At 32.7% G+C, this 19,142-nt stretch overlaps 1 protein-coding gene across 1 annotated transcript; it reads right to left on the bottom strand.

Annotated features, from left to right (window-relative positions):
* Window positions 1-603: 603 nt before the first annotated feature.
* Window positions 604-12,652, bottom strand: LOC144843562 (uncharacterized). The gene is made up of 3 exons (XM_078700393.1): window positions 12,597-12,652; window positions 7,969-8,101; window positions 604-5,580 (listed from the first exon to the last, which is right to left on the bottom strand). Exon 3 carries the CDS (start codon window positions 5,546-5,548, stop codon window positions 1,991-1,993), a length of 3,558 nt encoding a protein of 1,185 aa, XP_078556519.1. The 5' UTR covers window positions 5,549-5,580; window positions 7,969-8,101; window positions 12,597-12,652; the 3' UTR covers window positions 604-1,990.
* Between the last annotated feature and the right edge of the window lie 6,490 nt (window positions 12,653-19,142).

The raw sequence follows: 19,142 nt of genomic DNA, 5'->3' as shown, positions 1-19,142 counted from the left end.
GTATATTATCGATTGCAAAACCAACTGTACGTACGATTCCACTTAAAATGTTGGGATGGTTACTTTCAAGTGTTGAAATTGACGGACTTATTGTTTTACCGCGAATACGGAGAAATGTAATACATACTCATCGCTAAATAATCTAGGCACACCGTAAGGGCAATTGTTGCCTATAAAATAGAAGTGATTAAATAATATTACTATACTAGTTTCTTTTTAAAGCCTGTTTACCACTAGGCGAATCGAAAGCGTCAGTTTATACGCATGCGTATTCATATTGTCATCTTCCAAATCTCTTTCTGTGACGAATTCCAGTTCCTAGAGTTTTTCGCAGATGCCTATTTTAATAACGAATGTAAGTTTTACCTAAAGTAAGTTAATGATTCGTGCGGACGACTGCTTCAGACGATTAGCGCGGACGATGCGTGTTGACGACTGGTGCAGAGGAAACGCTAACAAACAATCATTGACCTTACCGGTAAAACTTATGTATGTGTCTATAACAGTGTTGTAAATAAATTAGTGATGAGTGAATGTACAGATTGCACTCTTATAAATGTTATATAACATTTATTTTACGTAAAAGTAAACAATAACAATGTGTTTTTTTCTAATGCTTTTAATCTTAAAATGCATAAAAAATGCTTGAAAAGCTTAATTTAACAATAATTGAGACATTATGTTAATGAGAAGTATATAAGACTAAAATGACAAATAACTTATAATGATCAATTCACTGCAAGTATTAACCTAAACCAGAGTAAAACCTTTATGCATGCGTCTACGATCGTAAATGACACATCTTATAAAATGATGTTTGGTAAGATGGTCTTGTCGTAAACATACTCCTCACGTAAGAGGACGCAACACTTTTTTTAAACGTTCAATTTAGATTTTTTTTCTAAATACAATTGATATGCAATATTACAGAACCAACATGTTAAGCAAATATATTACATTGCATAGAACATTTTAATTTATAAAAAACAAACACAATATTGGCCATAAGAAGTGCTAAAATGTTTGGCCCTATATATCGATCTCACCTCAACACAATTGAAAATGCATTAAATGTTTCTGAACTGTTGTGACATGACACTAAAGCTAATTATTATTATTGCAGCTAAATTGTCAACAATGAAAACTGTCAAGCTAGAGAAAGTATTACAAAAACTTTAAAATGAATGAATTTGATGTATATTATCGATTGCAAAACCAACTGTAGGCCTACGTACGATTCTACTTAATACATTTTCTCCCACAAAACAAATAACATGCGTATTTTTTTATTTGTTGAAGCACGCACCCGTGGAAAATGATATTCATTTTTTAGGCCTAGTAGTACACATAACGAACCATGTGCATTGTATAACGAAGACTAAATATAGAAAATTAATTAATAATAATATATATATATAATTATTAATAACTGATGTAAATTGCACACAGCAAGCATATACCACCCCCAAGTACTTAGTGGTGAACTACATACATCAAAATTATTATGACATCCATTTTTGTATTCATAACGATATACATTAATATAATTTTTTGGGCTATATTGTTGTTTTTAAGTGTCCCTGTTCCCTTAATAGGATTGTCACCATATGAGTCCATTGTCCTGAGTAGGGATGCATATTATAATTAAACATGTATTATTAAATTACTAGATTTTTTAATTAATTATTATAATTATTAATAAACAATATCAAATATTTTAAAACAATTAATGTTATTAAACAATTAGGCCTAATGTTATTAAACACTTAATATTAATGAAATGTAATAACTTTTACAAATAGCGAGAAATCAAACAAAAATCATGCCATTCTAGGAAATATTATTAGAAAAAAACACTAAGGTTAATTTTTCTTAAATAAATGAAAATAAAAGACCCCAAAGATGGAAATATGACGACAGACAACAAGAAGTCGAATACACATAACAACATTTAGTTTCCGTGAAGGTTTCAAAGTATGTCACAAACTCTTTACTGACAATAATAGCCATTCTGTCTTTGACTTGAACCAGAAGGACAAGTAGTACAAACTGCGCCATTCCAGTATTGGTTTGAGCTGCAACAATGCTGGGTACCTCTTCGGTTTCTATTCAAACTAACTTGTTGTGGTAAAGGCACTTCTACGTGGCGACGTCGTCTGTTGGCTAAGTCAAGTCTGCACATAGTTATACCAACCTGTAGCTTGAAATGAGTAGTGGGCTTTGGAGCAACTTGATTCTTAGGCATAGATGTGACTGATACTTTCCATTCATTGTATATAGATGGTTGAACCTTTCTGTCAACATAACCATAGGAGGTAACGCATAGCTGAATCAACGGGTTTGTGTTGCATAAAGTATACGGATTCTTTACAAAATCGTCATAACAATTGGGACTGTTTTCGTTATATCTACAGCTAAATCCATCAACAGGTAGTATGTACTTAGTTCCACCGTTTGTCAAATAGTTAGGTAAACTTGGTTTTGCTGTGACTTCAACTGTGTGATGAGAAGTACCCGACATAGGAGGTAGAAACAATTCAAATCTGCTTATATAGATAGCTTTCTCACCTTCTGAAGACCCTACCCAGCCATGGGTTTGAAGCCATTGATGGTTTGGAATTTGGAACGTGACTTCTTCAAGATTGTAAAGTTTATCGAGATCGATATAAGCTTTATCCCCAGTTCCACTAGGTTTAGTTGGTATATCATGGAAATCTGTAATTTCGTTGTTGACGTGACAAAGTGAAACAGGGTCATAACCAAGAACTTGAATGACATTTTCATTAGATGGGCTATTGATAGCAGTATTACACTTTGTAGGAACCGCACCTCCACTTGTGTATGTTAAAACATCACAATATTCAATAACAATTTTCCAAATATGCATAACAGAAACCAGGTAAGTGTTGACAGCACTACTCTGTAAAAAGGCTTGGTCAACTCTAGCCCCACTAGTGTATATCAATTTCATTTCATTTGCCTTTTCATGGGCTATATTGGCGCGGACTGCGTCAGCTAAGGTGTCCATTAGATCGAATTGAAAATCGTAAAGCTCTTCATAAACAGTAATTAATTCAGCAATCATTGAGCTTATTTTAAAACAATCTCCACTGGTAGCTAATCCTATTTCAACCAAAGCACTAACAGCAGTAGTTCCTGAAAACGCAGCTTCACATAATGTTTCAGCAACGGTCTCAAATTTTTCTCCGTATAAAGCTAGGTCAGATTTTGAAACTTGTGGATCGTATGCATTGTATTTCTCAAGAAACTCCACTGCTATGTCATCCATATTAGGCGTACCATCTCTTATACCATCAATTAGTGATTTGGCATTGTCTAGATGTTTCTCGTTAGCAAGAAATCCTGTCATAATGTCTTCTGCTTGCTTTTGAAGCTGTGGAAAATCATTTTCACTGAGTCTCACAAGAACAGTCGTAGTCACTGCTGCCTGAGCAAATTGGTTGAGCATGTCAATTAAATCAAGAAGACTGGAATCCCCAATTATTTTTCCTATAGGATTGCTTGCAGACGCAAGGGCAACACCAATTTGAACGGTTATTTGTACTAATTCGGCGGTATTAGCACCAATAGCTAACTTTAAAACTGTAGAAAAGGAAGATTCTACTTTAGGGACTAGCTTATTAACTTGGAGTTTAAACGTTTCAAGTCTCCCATCAATATACGCAATATCAGCTGTTGCTTTCTGCCCATCGTAATCGGCCAAAGAAGAAAAGTAATTTGATAGTGATCCAAAATTTTGTTCAAGTTGACTGGTAATGTCATTAAAATAAGATTGTGTTTGTTGATTAATGTATTGTTGAACACGATCTTGCTGAAGTTGTTCGATTACTTTTCTGTAATTAACAGTTGGATTTAAAACCCTTACGGACGATGTCTGACCATGTTTAAATGCTTCCAGAAACATGTGAACGCTGTTCAACAAAGGTTCTAAGGTACAATATATGATGTAAGCCTGGATAGGTGTTGTTGTTTGACAAGCAGCGTTTTTAGCTGAAAGTGGAACAAGTGTAACTGGTGGAAAATCGGATGAAATTGTCGTTAGGCCAGCAACATCATAACGTGTGACGTAATCATTAATAATTTGTTGTGTTGATAGAATGACATCATTGATATCATTCGAATCAAATGTAACAAAATTAGCCATGGGTAAATAAGACAGCCATGTCATTAAGTTATACTTAACCCGTTGAACGATTGGATCTGTCCATTGCTTCGATGGTTTTACTAACAGTAGTTTCCTACTTTCCTCTATTAGGAATCGAATCAAACAGTCTGGACGGTACATGGTGTTGATTCTACAGGTAAAGCCACCGTTACAATCAAACTTGAGCGAGGCTCTGTTACCATTGCACCCTATGTTGTTCTGACAATCAAAAGATTTCGGCCAACTGCGAACACATTGATTCGCAGCAATGGTAGCATAAGGGTTGTATTCTGCAACAAACTTCGCGATTCCAGTCAGATCTTGAGCAGAAACTTTATCTTTAAGTGAAGTAAGTACAATTCCTGTTTTTTCAAATAATTTTTGTAATACGGTCAATTCGTCGTAAGAAGCAAATCTGCCGTATTCAAAATAGTTTTGGAACAAAGGATCATACATACAAGGCGTGACATTATTCAAAATACGACATGCTTTTAGTTTAACTGTAACATCTCTAGCTTTACAATAATATTCAGTGGCAACTACAGAACCTGATAGATCTAAACATTTTCGAGTTACTACCTGTTCTACTTGAGTATATCCGGACCTCCAGTCGTTAGTAAATGAAGTAAGAGAATCGGGACCTTCGATAATTTTAGTAATAGATTTCCATGCTAATTCAGAATTATAAAATACACTGCTAACAGCTTTGCTTGGAATATAATTTAGCAATGTGGGTTTAAAGAGATACTCTAGTATCGACTCTCTTAAATCGGTATCGACACCCAGGTTTGAATATTTAGAGATTGTTGTTAAAGACATGAATTCTTTACTTTGAATTATCTGACCATTTACGAACTCAATGTCATGATAATATACAAGTTGGTCGAAATTTTGAAGAGCATAATAGAAGTACCGAAAAAACTCACTGTTAAAACAAGTATAAGGCCATGTATTTTTGTTTTCGTCAAAATTATTCCAAAGTTGGTAAAAAAGAGAGTTTAATGCTGTAAAATCAATAACCCCTATTGGTTTCCGGGTTCCCATTGACTCCGTAACCTTATAATGACCATATATAGCCTGCACGTCTGAAACAACCAGACGTGCTATATACGACCAAAGGTTTGCTATAACTTCATTAGCATCATGTTCTCTTTTCAACCAGCTGTTGTAGTCCACTGTACTTGAGACCAATCTAGCATTAGTTGTGTAGCTTTCCCAGAATTCTATATATCCTGTAGATGGATCGGGATCAGAGATGTATAGAGCTCCCATGAGTTCAGCATTAGGAGTAGTTGTACCAGGAGGAAATGACTTTTTGCATATTTTTGCCGTTGATAATGACATCACTCCAAAGACAACAAGCAGTATCTTTACCACAAACATGGTGGTACCTTATTCCCCCTCAAAATGTTGTCCTGTAAATGAATAGTATTAACACATATTGTACTACAAGGGATGTTAACTTGGATTTGAAAATACCGTAAAAGCTCCAGTGGTCTTAGTACCTTTCTTATTTAATGTGTATCTCCATTGAGATACAACCACTGTTTCCATGGATTAAATAGCACACTGATACATATCGACGGTTTTCAACGCGCTAACATATGCTAAAGCACTGTTTCCAATCAAACACAGAACGCTGTAATCAACTGTTAACATTGGTGTTTTTTTTTTATCAGGATCAAGACCAAAACGTACCCATGTATAAATCGTATGCGCAGTCTGATTGCTCTATCGACATGTCTGCGTCGAGGATTAATTGACAACAACAAGATATTGTTCAACAATTTTTTAATTTCATCAAAATCGTAGTAGTAAAAGTAGTTGATAATATTAATAAAATATGCAATATTTGAATTATCATATTGTTCCGAAAACTGTACGATAATCTATAGAATATTAAATAATACATTTGCCTATGTATGTCTTTACTACGGAAGCCCGTTCGGGCCACTAGTTAATTATATTTTAAGAGCTGGTATCTGTGGCGGCCGCCACATAATTATCTGGCGCAGCCGCCAGTTATTATCTGCCGGCCGCAACCTAATTATCTGGCGGAAGCCACCAAATTATATGGCGGATGCCACTTAATTATCTGGCGGTCACCACTTAATTATCTAGTGGCCGCCACTTAATTATCTGTCTGTATTGCGTCATTATCTGACTGCCAGCCACTACACGTTCTCATAAACACCAAACTTTAGCCCAGATCAAGTCCACCCAAAATTAACCACAAGCCCAAGATAGCGTAAATTATACAAAATAGGATATTACCAAAGCATTACCAAGCCCTATTATAAAGTGTAAATTATACAAAATAGGATATATTTAGAGTGTTTGAATTGCATTGTCATCAATACTTTTAGAGCAATTTGTTTGTCAAATCAAAGTTTGAATATTCGCGTCCACATTGTTGCCGTTATATGTCAACGCAAACATACTTGTTGACGCAATACAGACAGATAATTAATTGGCACCCGCCAGATAATTAATTAGCGGCCGCCAGATAATTGAGTCGCGTCCGCCAGATATTTAAGTGGTGAATCTTAATTTATTATGCATGTGATTTTATTTATTTTGTAGTGTCTGGTGATTGGCTATAGTGGTTAGACCATCTACGTCACAGCTAATCATCATAATTGACTGGCCAGTAGCGATACGTCGCCACTCGCACTCGTTTTGAAAGTATTATGCCTTCCATTATTTCAACGTACATGTCAGCTTAACGACGCCGCTAAAAAGCCTTTGTTTACCTCCGCCAAGGAGGTATATGTAATCGATCGCGTGGGTTTGTCTGTCTGTCTGTCTGTCTGTCTGTTTGTTTGTTTGTTTGTCTGTTTGTTTGTTAGCAGGATTACTCAAAAAGTAATTACAAGATCTTTACCAAAACGAATATACGGATAGATATGTGGTCAAGGACCATTCCATTAAATTTTGGGACCATTTGGGACCATGGTCCCAATTCTGGACCACTTTTTTATTATACTATTCAGACCTGCTAGTGTTAAAAGATAGGACAGAATTTTCCAAAAGCCGGCGAGCAGTCTTAAAGTAACAAATAAACTAAAATTGCATTTTCTCGAGAACTACTTGTCCAAAAAACTTCATTTTTGTACAAGAGGCAAGAGTTATAACTTGTGATTTGTAAATTTAAAACATAATTCGATTTAATGTGCACGTTTTTTGATGCTTTTAAAAAAACCTATTTCTTTTCAAATTCACTTGTTTGATTTTCGCGTTGCTGTTCTATTGTTAGTCAACTGAAGCTATTGTTAATTGAAAGGCTTGTTACATAACCATTACACCAAACTCGCATACACATGCTTGTAGTGAAATTAGCCTAAATCACAAACAGCATTAAGACACACACAAATATATATATTTATTTCTTTTTTACCGGAGAAATCTTATGTAGGAGAATTTTACAGTAGGCGGAGGTATGCACTCTCGGAGTGTCTTTCTAGTTTATTTTGTAACATTGTGGGCGTTCTGTCGGTAAAAGAGATGTCATCCTTGTGCTATTTTATCCATGCTGTTGCTCATGGTCTTGCATTATTATAAGAGGCTCTAACGGTTAAGATGAGGAAATCTGTGAGGATGAGAAAAAGTCACCTCAACCAAGATTTGGACCGGGAACCTCCTATTTGATATGCAGATGTACTGTCCTAACGATTGCAACCAATAAGCTTACCCGGTATGGTTGATTGGATATATAATGACATCTTTCGAATATATCACCGGACAGTTTAGATATTTTCTATGCCTGTAAATTTATATATAAATATATTATATAAACCTCTTACCTTATTGCATATAATAATAATGTAATGTGGCCTGTGTTCGTTGTATAAACCGTGGAGAGATTATCCTCACAGTTTTGATCGGTTTGTGTCACAATGTAGGTAACAACGAAAGCTTACTGCTCTCGTCCTAAGTCTGTAGGAATGTAAACAGTTAGTATTACTTTATAAGCAACAACAATAATAAAGTGTAGCATTCTCGTGATAAATTACTATACCTAGATGGAGATGATGGATATAACTAAGCCATATATGCTGTATCATGACTGCATTTCTTGCACAATTTGCTTAAAGAAAATCTACTTAGAATATACAATTTATTTTTTAAATTATTTTTTATCTTTAAAGAAAGCCTAATATAAAAGCAACTTGCCTTGATAAATAGTACATGATTCGTTATTTCTAACTACCGGTACTTCAAATAAAACAATATGATATTGTAATATACCACATTTCTCTTGTTATCAAATATCTATTTTGCATTATTGCCATTAGTAATATTACTTATCTTATTTTATAAAGTCTAGGTCCATTTCTGAAGAAAGGGCAAAGAAAGTAAGTTAAGGTGTACTTTTGGGTAAAAGTTGCATCTTAACCCTAACCCTAACCCCTTTTTTTGGTCAATTTGAGTATGCTGAATGGAAACAAATGGGAAAACAATGTGCACGTATTGACCTCTTTCTTTTTATTGGTATATAAACAAAACATAGGCCTACATAAATGTATCATGAAAAGGGCTAAAAATAGTAATATCTTATCAAGTTCTCATCCCTAACTTTTGAATAAATACATAATTAATTAAGGGCAACCTTAACCTTCTATTAATTACACAATTTTTTCCTCCAATACTTTCTCTTTCAGAGAACCTAATAACACATTAAATTTAAATACTTTTTCTTTTAGAAACATGAACAATAAATACCTTAAATAAACAAAAAATATACCTTCATTTCTTTTTAAAGTTTTTGTTTTTGTTAAAAAAAAACCTTACATTATTCAACAACTTGTACCGGAATACCTGATAGAATGTTGCCTAATGTATGTGACCTAAAAGAAGAATTGATGCCTATACAAAATATTTAGTATAGTTGTCTGCGGAAGTTTATCATGTAGACTATCATGAAAAAATAAATAACTTAAAGGGTAGCTCCGGATTTAACATTTTGATTCCACAATGATGTGGTGATAATTTGTCTGTACGCAAGTCAATGTACGCAATTACCTTTTTGTTTTTCGATGTTCTAGTTTTAAATGAGTTATTCCAAGCTTAATGCAAATGTATATAGGCCTAAATATAATAGATACACCTGCCATAGATCTTAGAATACATGTTCATATAAGTTTCTTAACTATGTGCACTCTAATGTAAATTGTAAATTCCGGTACGTCTAATTGATATCCGTTTTTGTATAAATCTTCTTTTACGTCAATCATAATTTAATTTGTCTTTTTATAATTGATTGTCAACTTATTTATATCACACTAATCTAATGTTTCAACTGTCATTTACTTTGTTAGGTCAACTATTACAAATTAGTTTGCATAATAACAACATAGCCGCCAGAATCATAAATTTAGGTTTATCATTTTCCAAATACTGTAACAGGTACAGATAAATAAAGGTAATTTAAATTATGATAATATGGCATCTATATGACAGTATACAACAATTTAAAACTGTCAAGTAAATGTAAATTAGGTGTCATTTAAGGTCAAATGAATATAACATGTGATTGAAATATGTATTAGTAGTAATGGGTAAAATTGGTATAATATTCAATTTGGAACAAAATTATATAATTGATTTAAAGGTAATTTTCCACACGTGGTTGAGTGACACTGAAATAAAAGTATTCTATTCAAATAAATAAATAAATTGATTTAGGTACTAATTCATAGAGAAAACATTCTTTGGTGTGTAATTATCTTATACAACGTTTATTATTTAAGATAATTTTTTTAATTTTTACTAACCATGACCATATGTATATCTATATCGAAAAAGAGACAAAGGTATAACAAATGATAAATTAAAATAACTATCTAAACTGTACTTTAACTCTTATTCACATACAGTACATTTGTCACGATTTGCACCAACCCATCTATTCCTGGGTTATCCATGAGCATTGTGTGTTCATTTGTCTCCATGGTTTAGGATAGCATACACTTTATACTTTAGGTCATATGAACATACATCTAATTTCCACATATTATTTTAACCGTCGTGCACGTTGCATCACGTTTGCGAGGACACTTAACTTGTGACGAGATCAAACATATTACTTTAACAATGAACCATTCCACCTCGGATATTGCTACCGCTTTAGGATACGTTAAGCTAATAAGTTTTCATTATTACTTATATACTTATACAAAAGAAAATAATATGTTAAAAATTAATAGGAATAGGCCTAGTTAGAAGCAAATGTTCAATAGTTGTGAGAACTTAACGTTTTTGTAAAGTTGAAAACCGTTTACCAAGTATCTACCAATATTATGAAATAATCTTCAGGTCAACTGTAATAAGCCAAGAAGAGAAGAGGTCCAGAAAGTTATAAATCATCTAGACCTGATGAAATACCATCTGGAGAAGTGAAACACCAAAGGACTTGAAAAGGGGCTACATTGTGCTAAATAGAAGTGAGTGTAAACACTATAGATGATAACCATGCTTTCAGTAGCAGGCAAAGTATTTAACAGAATCCTCCTATTAGAGAAATTGATTGCAGGAGTTGACAAGATTTGAGAAATACAAGCAGGTTGAGAGATAAATCATGTACTGACTAGATTGCCACACTCAATAATTTTGGAACATCAGGTGGATGATAGACTACGAAAAAGCTTTTAATAGCATAGATATACCAGCATTGTGACATACCAGAACAATTCATACGAATAATCAGGAAGTCATACACGGGATGAACTTACCACTTGAAAGAAGTCTTACCAGAGAATTCGAAAGCAAAACCGGTGGAGGTTAAAAGTTAACATAGAGAAAACCAAAGTCAGCACCAGAAACATTCAGGTAGTCCAAATACAGAAAAACAACTGCACGCATTGTTATAAAAAATTTAATTGTAAAACAACACGTGGTGACGACATGATAAATGATCTTTCTTGAAAAACACTTCAAATAAGTAGAAATTATGCGATATTATGTCACTGCACCTTCAAGACTATGTAATATTACAGAAATGGTGTTCGATAGACATGGATAATACTAGGAAATCCAATTCACTTAATAGGGTTCCCGCTAAGCCTAATGTCAAAATAATGTATGGAATGATCTACTGCAAGAAATTAAAGAATCATCCAATTAATGCGCAGACGACCCGTTACAAGTACTCGTTCTATCCATCTGGGATACGAAATTATAACAAAAGATTTTTTAGATAGTTTTCCCTTATTTTTATTTTAGGTAAGCCAAGATTTGAGCACTGTAATTTCTATTATATTGGATAACAAAAGGGATCTGTATTTGTATTATATATATATTATAAATATTTCAAGATAAATCCTCACTATTTTAACATTTTGGAAACAGTGTTATTGATAATGATTCTATTTAGGGATTCATTTTAGAAATTGTCTTTTTAAACTATTTTATTGCCTCTGTTAAGTAACTATCCATGATTAGGTCAATTACAAATTTGTTTTATTACTTTTTGTATATTCACTTTTATCGTATAATGTACTTTATTTTTTGTCTTTGTATTGTTATTTTAATGTTTTAGAGTTTTTATGCATGTTTTTAACCTTTTATTTTCTAAAAACAGGACATGTAAAACAGGTTCTACAAACCATGTTTTTTATCCTGTGTAAATATGTTTTTAAATAAATTAAATAAATAAAAAATAAATGAAGAAAATATTGGTACAACAAGAGGCTTTTAATATGGTAGCAAAAGTTTGTTTCCAGATCATGATCAATTATGTTGGTTCACATTCTAAATCTAAGTATTTAAAATATGTAGATGTACTTACATTTTATGAAAATTGTAAACTCTTATTGCTCTGTTTTTTTACAAGATGAACTTAATTATTCTTTCGTTGGTGTAACGATAATTGTTTAGTGCTTAACCCTAAAATATGTCAAGCTCTTGGTGGGTTTCTTATTTCAAGACAACCTACATAGGATTCTCATTGAAAGTATCATCACAACTGCCAGGAAAATGTTCTTTTACGATCATTAAAACGATTTTTTTTAGCAATGAAGAGCTTAACATTTTCTTTTTGTTGGTATATTAGGTAATTGTTACACTTCATACTTTGCCGCCCCTTTTGTTAAAACTTGAAACTTTGACTTTCGGACATATTAAACCGCTGATCTTATTCCACTAACTGGAATTGGCTGTATGGTTGGAATTGAAGAAATAAAAATAATATTACCCAGCTAGGCCTAGTTACTATAAAACAAGATTTGCTAACAGTCCAATACCATACTATAACAATATTTGAATTCATATCAATCTTCACTGCTGCTGAAGAATGCTGGCTACAATTGGACAGAGTTGTAACAAGGCATAAGTATGCCTAAGTTAATTCTGAGATTGTTTAAAAATTGTTACCAACTTTAAATTCACAAACTGAAAGTGTAATATAATACAATAAGCATATAGATTGTCTTACCGTTTTTTCGGTTATTGTGCTGCCGTGTAGATGATGCTCGTATGGAGAAACACAACTACAGAATGATGTGCTTAGTTTAGTTTCTCGTTCTTTTATGTTGATAAGTCATTACCATAATATTGTTGCAAAAGAACAAACAAAATAATTATTGCATGACCCTTGTAGATTTTCTAGAACACTATATCCGGGTATGTAAAGATTTTAACCTCGTAAACGTACCACAATTTAGGCGTGTTTTAAAACACAATGGCAAAGTACAAAATGGTAATAATACTACATAACATAACATAATAAATGTGTAAAACGGAGCATTATTATTACAAGCGTTTATCTTTTGTATACCACTGTAGTTACCATTCATTACTATTAAGCTATTGTTATTTTTTACCTCCTCATAAATAAATAAAGAAATAAATAAGCAAATTTACAAAAGGTATGTATTTAGAATCAAACATCAGTAAAATAAGGAATGTTTAGCTTGTGTCAGCTGTCTTTTTGTATTCTTTATACAATAAATACATGAACAGAGCTTTACACACGATATATCGTTTGAAAGTACTGTAAATATAAGTATCTAATCATTAATAGAGTAAAACAAGAACATCATTATTGTTCATAACTTAATAATTCTCATTGCTCACAAACCTTTGAGTCATGTGCACTCTTAGCATATTTAAACAGTGTTTTAGCGAACATGTCCGGTGGCTACATACATAATTCCTGTGGAAGTGGAAACACCCAACCATCATTTATTTCAAATGCAAGGCAAGGCCAAGAAATCATTATCTTTTAATTCCTTGATCATTATCAATATTACACACGAACGTCTAAGTCATGATGGCTTAATTTTAACCATATTTGGTAGAATGTTCTGGCAAGATTTTCGGCCATTATCTGACAATAAATACATTTAGAAGATAAAAAACATTATTTGGCCTTATTGTGAACGTGAAAAATAGCCTGAAATCACAGTCCATTTCAAATAAAGTTATATTATTACTAGGGCCTACTAGAAATTAAAACTTACACGCGAAGTGCTAATTTATAGTACAAGGAAAAAGGTATGCGAAAAATCACCTTTTACTTGTTGAAAACCATAAAGTTGATCAATACTCAACTAACGTTTATTTGGAATTTCGAATCAAAATAAACACCGGGGAGCTGTCAACAGTAAAGTTGTAAATATATAATGATAATATAATGTGTATAGCGCCATTACAACGATCATTGCTCTTTTATATAAGACCTAGAATCATTATCTTTTAATTTCAACGTCCTTGATCATTATCAATATTTTACACGAACATCTAAGTCAAAGTTTGTAAACGTTATAAATTTACCATATTTGGTAAACTGTTTTGGAGCGATTGTCTACAAACTATTATCTAACGAAACAAATTGGAAGTTTCTCAACGTTTGTATTATTAATCATTATAAAAAATATAAACGTCGTAGTATTAATTTGTTTTACTGTATTTAGTGGTATATTATTTATAAGCCTATAAAACATGAAAACAATATTTCGTTACTGAGTGGATAAAGAATATATTTAAAAATTGTTCCTCTTTGTGCCTATTCTCTTCCCCATCCCTCAACCCTAATGTTACATACAAAACACAAATTGGGTTTAAATGAGTCCAAATCAATTCATTTTATGACAAGTTTCTCTTTCGGAAGTACAAGTAGACCTAATTATCGTGCAGGGTGCTAATTTTATTTGACTACATAAATCATCGTGTCTATTTATTCGTTTCTTACGTAAACGACGATGTATTATAGTACTGCGGTACGTACATTTGAAATCGACATTTTTTTTTACGCTGAAAAATGAAATTACTGTGTATTCGAGAACCATCTGTGGGCACGACCTAGATATACGCGAGCGAAGCGATCATACCATCTAGTATTTAAAATGTACAATAGATTAATGTATTTTTCAACGTCATAAAATGAGTGTCCAATATGTAGGCTACACGTATAATTCTAGTCTTAGTAACGTAAGGTGTCAAATAGGCTGAAGCATATGCGTATAGAATGCAATCCTAAAATGTAGAACTAAATCGGGGTTTGACATCAGATTGGGAGTTCCTAATAGTGACCACGTTGGGGAGTTTTGATTCATGTCCAGTGATAAAACCATAACCTGTATTCAGCTTTATTTATAATAACCACATAACAACAGATAACTACAATTTGTAAATGTATTTTAACTAAATTCCTAGAAAATCATTTCAATCATGTTTTAATAATAGAAATTGTTCAGTAAGTAATGTTTTTTTTAGTTTGTTTTATTGTTAAGCTTTTTGAATGTTCTTATTTATCACTTTATATTACGTGGTATACATATTTAAAGCATTCATGATTATTTGCATCTCATTCTATTGTCCTGTTGGTTTGTAATTTTGACTTGATTTTTTGACATAAAATTGTCGATGAAAATTGCTGTTGTAGACGACGGGTGGCCGAGCGTGTAAGACCATTGGCCATTTTAGTTTTCTGGTTGGTAGAGCCATGGACCGTGGTAGAACAACATGTGACCCACATTTTGGGTTTTAGCGAACATAGTGGTGGTCGATTACAGACAGTAAAGTGCATATCAGGATAGTACGGCAAGACCTAGAAATCATTACCTTTTATTGTCTTTGATCAATATCAAGATATTTATTTGATATTAATCAAGGACATACAAATAAAGGTAATGATTTCTAGGTCTCCTTACCCTAATATACACTTGCACTTTACTGCCTGTATTAACCGACCTTATGTTCAATAAAACCCAACATGTGGGTCGTACTTGTTCTACCATGGATGTATAAAATAATTATCAATATTATAAAAACAAAAATGGCTACTTTACTAATATTAAGTATTTAGGCCTATACTGATATAATATAAAAATCAACAGAAACAACATTTTAAAAGAATAATAATAATGTTGACGTATTTTTTTAGAATATATAAAAATACCAGCAGATTCACAATGTACAATAGAATACTGTAATATATTTTATTATGTCAACGTCGTCGTCATTTTAACATGTTTGTCCAACATCTACACGTGTAATTCTAGTCTTGGTAACGTAAGGTGTAGGCTGAAGCATGTAGGCCTACTCAGTATAGCCTAGAATGCAATCCTAAAATGTAGAACTAAATCGGGGTTTGACATCAGATTGGGAGTTCCTAATAGTGACCACGTTCGGAAGTTCTGATTCATGTTACGTCCTATATTGACAAGCCTACTGTAGACCCTAACTGAATTTTTAGGTTTATTTAAAATAACCACCAAAATAGATAATTTACAATTTGTAAAATTGTAGAAAATCATTTCTCCGCAATTTTTGTGGTTAACTTTTGCAGTGTTATGACGTCATTTGTCCACTCGTACTCAGTTGGAGATGGCATGGAAAAATGCCACTGATATGAACGGGTTATGAAATGTTGCAGTTGTGAAAATTACGTCATAGTGTACGTATTAGTCGACATAGTAGACGTGTCCCTATTATTTGTGATGAATCTGTGGTACGGTATTAACACAAGTACATACAAGTAAATGTATGAGCCCCTGGGGAATAAACCTAAAACCTTAGATGTATTGCAATACTTGAACAATACTGTAAATACGTATTAACCATTTTTGGTCGCCATTTGAATCGCAAATTTATTACTGTGAGTGTGGGTACTGTTAGATATATAAACACACAATATACAAATAAAAATTATTACTGACAGTTGCTTCTCAACGTTTGTGTTAATTAATAATTACAAAAAATATAAACGTCGTATAGTATTAATTTGTTTTACTGTATTTAGTGGTATATTATTTATAGGCCTACAAAACATGAAAACAATATCTCGTTACTGAGTGGATAAAGAATATATTTAAAAATTGTTCCTCTTTGTGCCTATTCTCTTCCCCATCCCTCAACCCTAATGTTACATACAAAACACAAATTGGGTTTGTTTAAATGAGTCCAAATCAATTCATTTTATGACAAGTTTCTCTTTCAGAAGTACAAGTAGACCTAATTACCGTGCAGGGTGCTAATGTTATTTGACTACATAAATCATCGTGTCTATTTATTCGTTTCTTACGTAAACGACAATGTTGTATTATAGTACTGCGGTACGTACATTTGAAATCGACATTTTTTTTACGCTGAAAAATGAAATTACTGTGTATTCGAGAACCATCTGTGGGCACGACCTAGATATTACGCTAGCGAAGCGATCATACCATCTAGTATTTAAAATGTACAATAGATTAATGTATTTTTCAACGTCATAAAATGAGTGTCCAATATGTAGGCTACACGTGTAATTCTAGTCTTAGTAACGTAATGTGTCAAATAGGCTGAAGCATATGCGTATAGAATGCAATCCTAAAATGTAGAACTAAATCGGGATTTGACATCAGATTGGGAGTTCCTAATAGTGACCACGTTGGGGAGTTTTGATTCATGTCCAGTGATAAAAAAAACCATAACCTGTATTGAGCTTTATTTATAATAACCACATAACAATAGATAACCACAATTTGTAAATGTATTTTAACTAAATTCCTAGAAAATCATTTCAATCATGCTTTAATAATAGAAATTGTTCATTAAAGTAATGTTTTTTAGTTTGTTTTATTGTTAAGCTTTTTGAATGTTCTTATTTATCACTTTATATTACGTGGTATACATATTTAAAGCATTCATGATTATTTTGCATCTCATTCTATTGTCCTGTTGGTTTGTAATTGTTTATTTTGACTTGATTTTTTGACATAAAATTGTCGATGAAAATTGCTGTTGTAGACGACGGGTGGCCGAGCGTGTAAGACCATTGACCATTTTAGTTTTCTGGTTGGTAGAGCCACGGACCGTGGTAGAACAACATGTGACCCACATTTTGGGTTTTAGCGAACATAGTGGTGGTCGGTTACAGACAGTAAAGTGCATATCAGGGTAGTACGGCAAGACCTAGAAATCATTACCTTTTATTGTCTTTGATCAATATCAAGATATTTATTTGATATTAATCAAGGACATACAAATAAAGGTAATGATTTCTAGGTCTCCTTACCCTAATATACACTTGCACTTTACTGCCTGTATTAACCGACCTTATGTTCAATAAAACCCAAAATGTAGGTCGAACTTGTTCTACCATGGATGTATAAAATAATTATCAATATTATAAAAACAAAAATGGCTACTTTACTAATATTAAGTATTTAGGCCTATACTGATATAATATAAAAATCAACAGAAACAACATTTTAAAAGAATAATAATAATGTTGACGTATTTTTTTAGAATATATAAAAATACCAGCAGATTCACAATGTACAATAGAATACTGTAATATATTTTATTATGTCAACGTCGTCGTCATTTTAACATGTTTGTCCAACATCTACACGTGTAATTCTAGTCTTGGTAACGTAAGGTGTAGGCTGAAGCAGTATAGCCTAGAATGCAATTCTAAAATGTAGAACTAAATCGGGGTTTGACATCAGATTGGGAGTTCCTAATAGTGACCACGTTCGGAAGTTCTGATTCATGTTACGTCCTATATTGACAAGCCTACTGTAGACCCTAACTGAATTTTTAGGTTTATTTAAAATAACCACTAAAATGGATAATTTACAATTTGTAAAATTGTAGAAAATCATTTCTCCGCAATTTTTGTGGTTAACTTTTGCAGTGTTATGACGTCATTTGTCCACTCGTACTCAGTTGGAGAGGGCATGGAAAAATGCCACTGATATGAACGGGTTATGAAATGTTGCAGTTGTGAAAATGACGTCATAGTGTACGTATTAGTCGACATAGTAGACGTGTCCCTATTATTTGTGATGAATCTGTGGTACGGTATTAACACAAGTACATACAAGTAAATGTATGAGCCCCTGGGAATAAACCTAAAACCTTAGATGTATTGCAATACTTGAACAATACTGTAAATACGTATTAACCATTTTTGGTCGCCATTTGAATCGCAAATTTATTACTGTGAGTGTGGGTACTGTTAGATATATAAACACACAATATACAAAAAACCTTTATTACTGACAGTTGCTTCTCATCGTTTGTATTAATTAATAATTACAAAAAATATAAACGTCGTAGTATTAATTTGTTTTACTGTATTTAGTGGTATATTATTTATAGGCCTATAAAACATGAAAACAATATCTTGTTACTGAGTGAATAAAGAATATATTTAAACATTGTTCCTCTTTGTGCCTATTCTCTTCCCCATCCCTCAACCCTAATGTTACATACAAAACACAAATTGGGTTTGTTTAAATGAGTCCAAATCAATTCATTTTATGACAAGTTTCTCTTTCGGAAGTACAAGTAGACCTAATTACCGTGCAGGGTGCTAATTTTATTTGACTACATAAATCATCGTGTCTATTTATTCGTTTCTTACGTAAACGACAATGTATTATATAGTACTGCGGTACGTACATTTGAAATCGACATTTTTTTTTACGCTGAAAAATGAAATTACTGTGTATTCGAGAACCATCTGTGGGCACGACCTATAGATATT

The sequence above is a fragment of the Antedon bifida genome, chromosome 5 (assembly GCF_963402885.1).
Source record: "Antedon bifida chromosome 5, ecAntBifi1.1, whole genome shotgun sequence".
NCBI lineage: Eukaryota > Metazoa > Echinodermata > Crinoidea > Comatulida > Antedonidae > Antedon > Antedon bifida.
The sequence above is the reverse complement of the archived record's forward strand: the minus strand, read 5'-3'. Positions and strand labels throughout refer to the sequence as shown.

Coding starts and splice junctions, on each gene's coding strand:
- LOC144843562 (XM_078700393.1), bottom strand. CDS start 5,548: ATGTTTGTGGTAAAGATACTGCTTGTTGTCTTTGGAGTGATGTCATTA.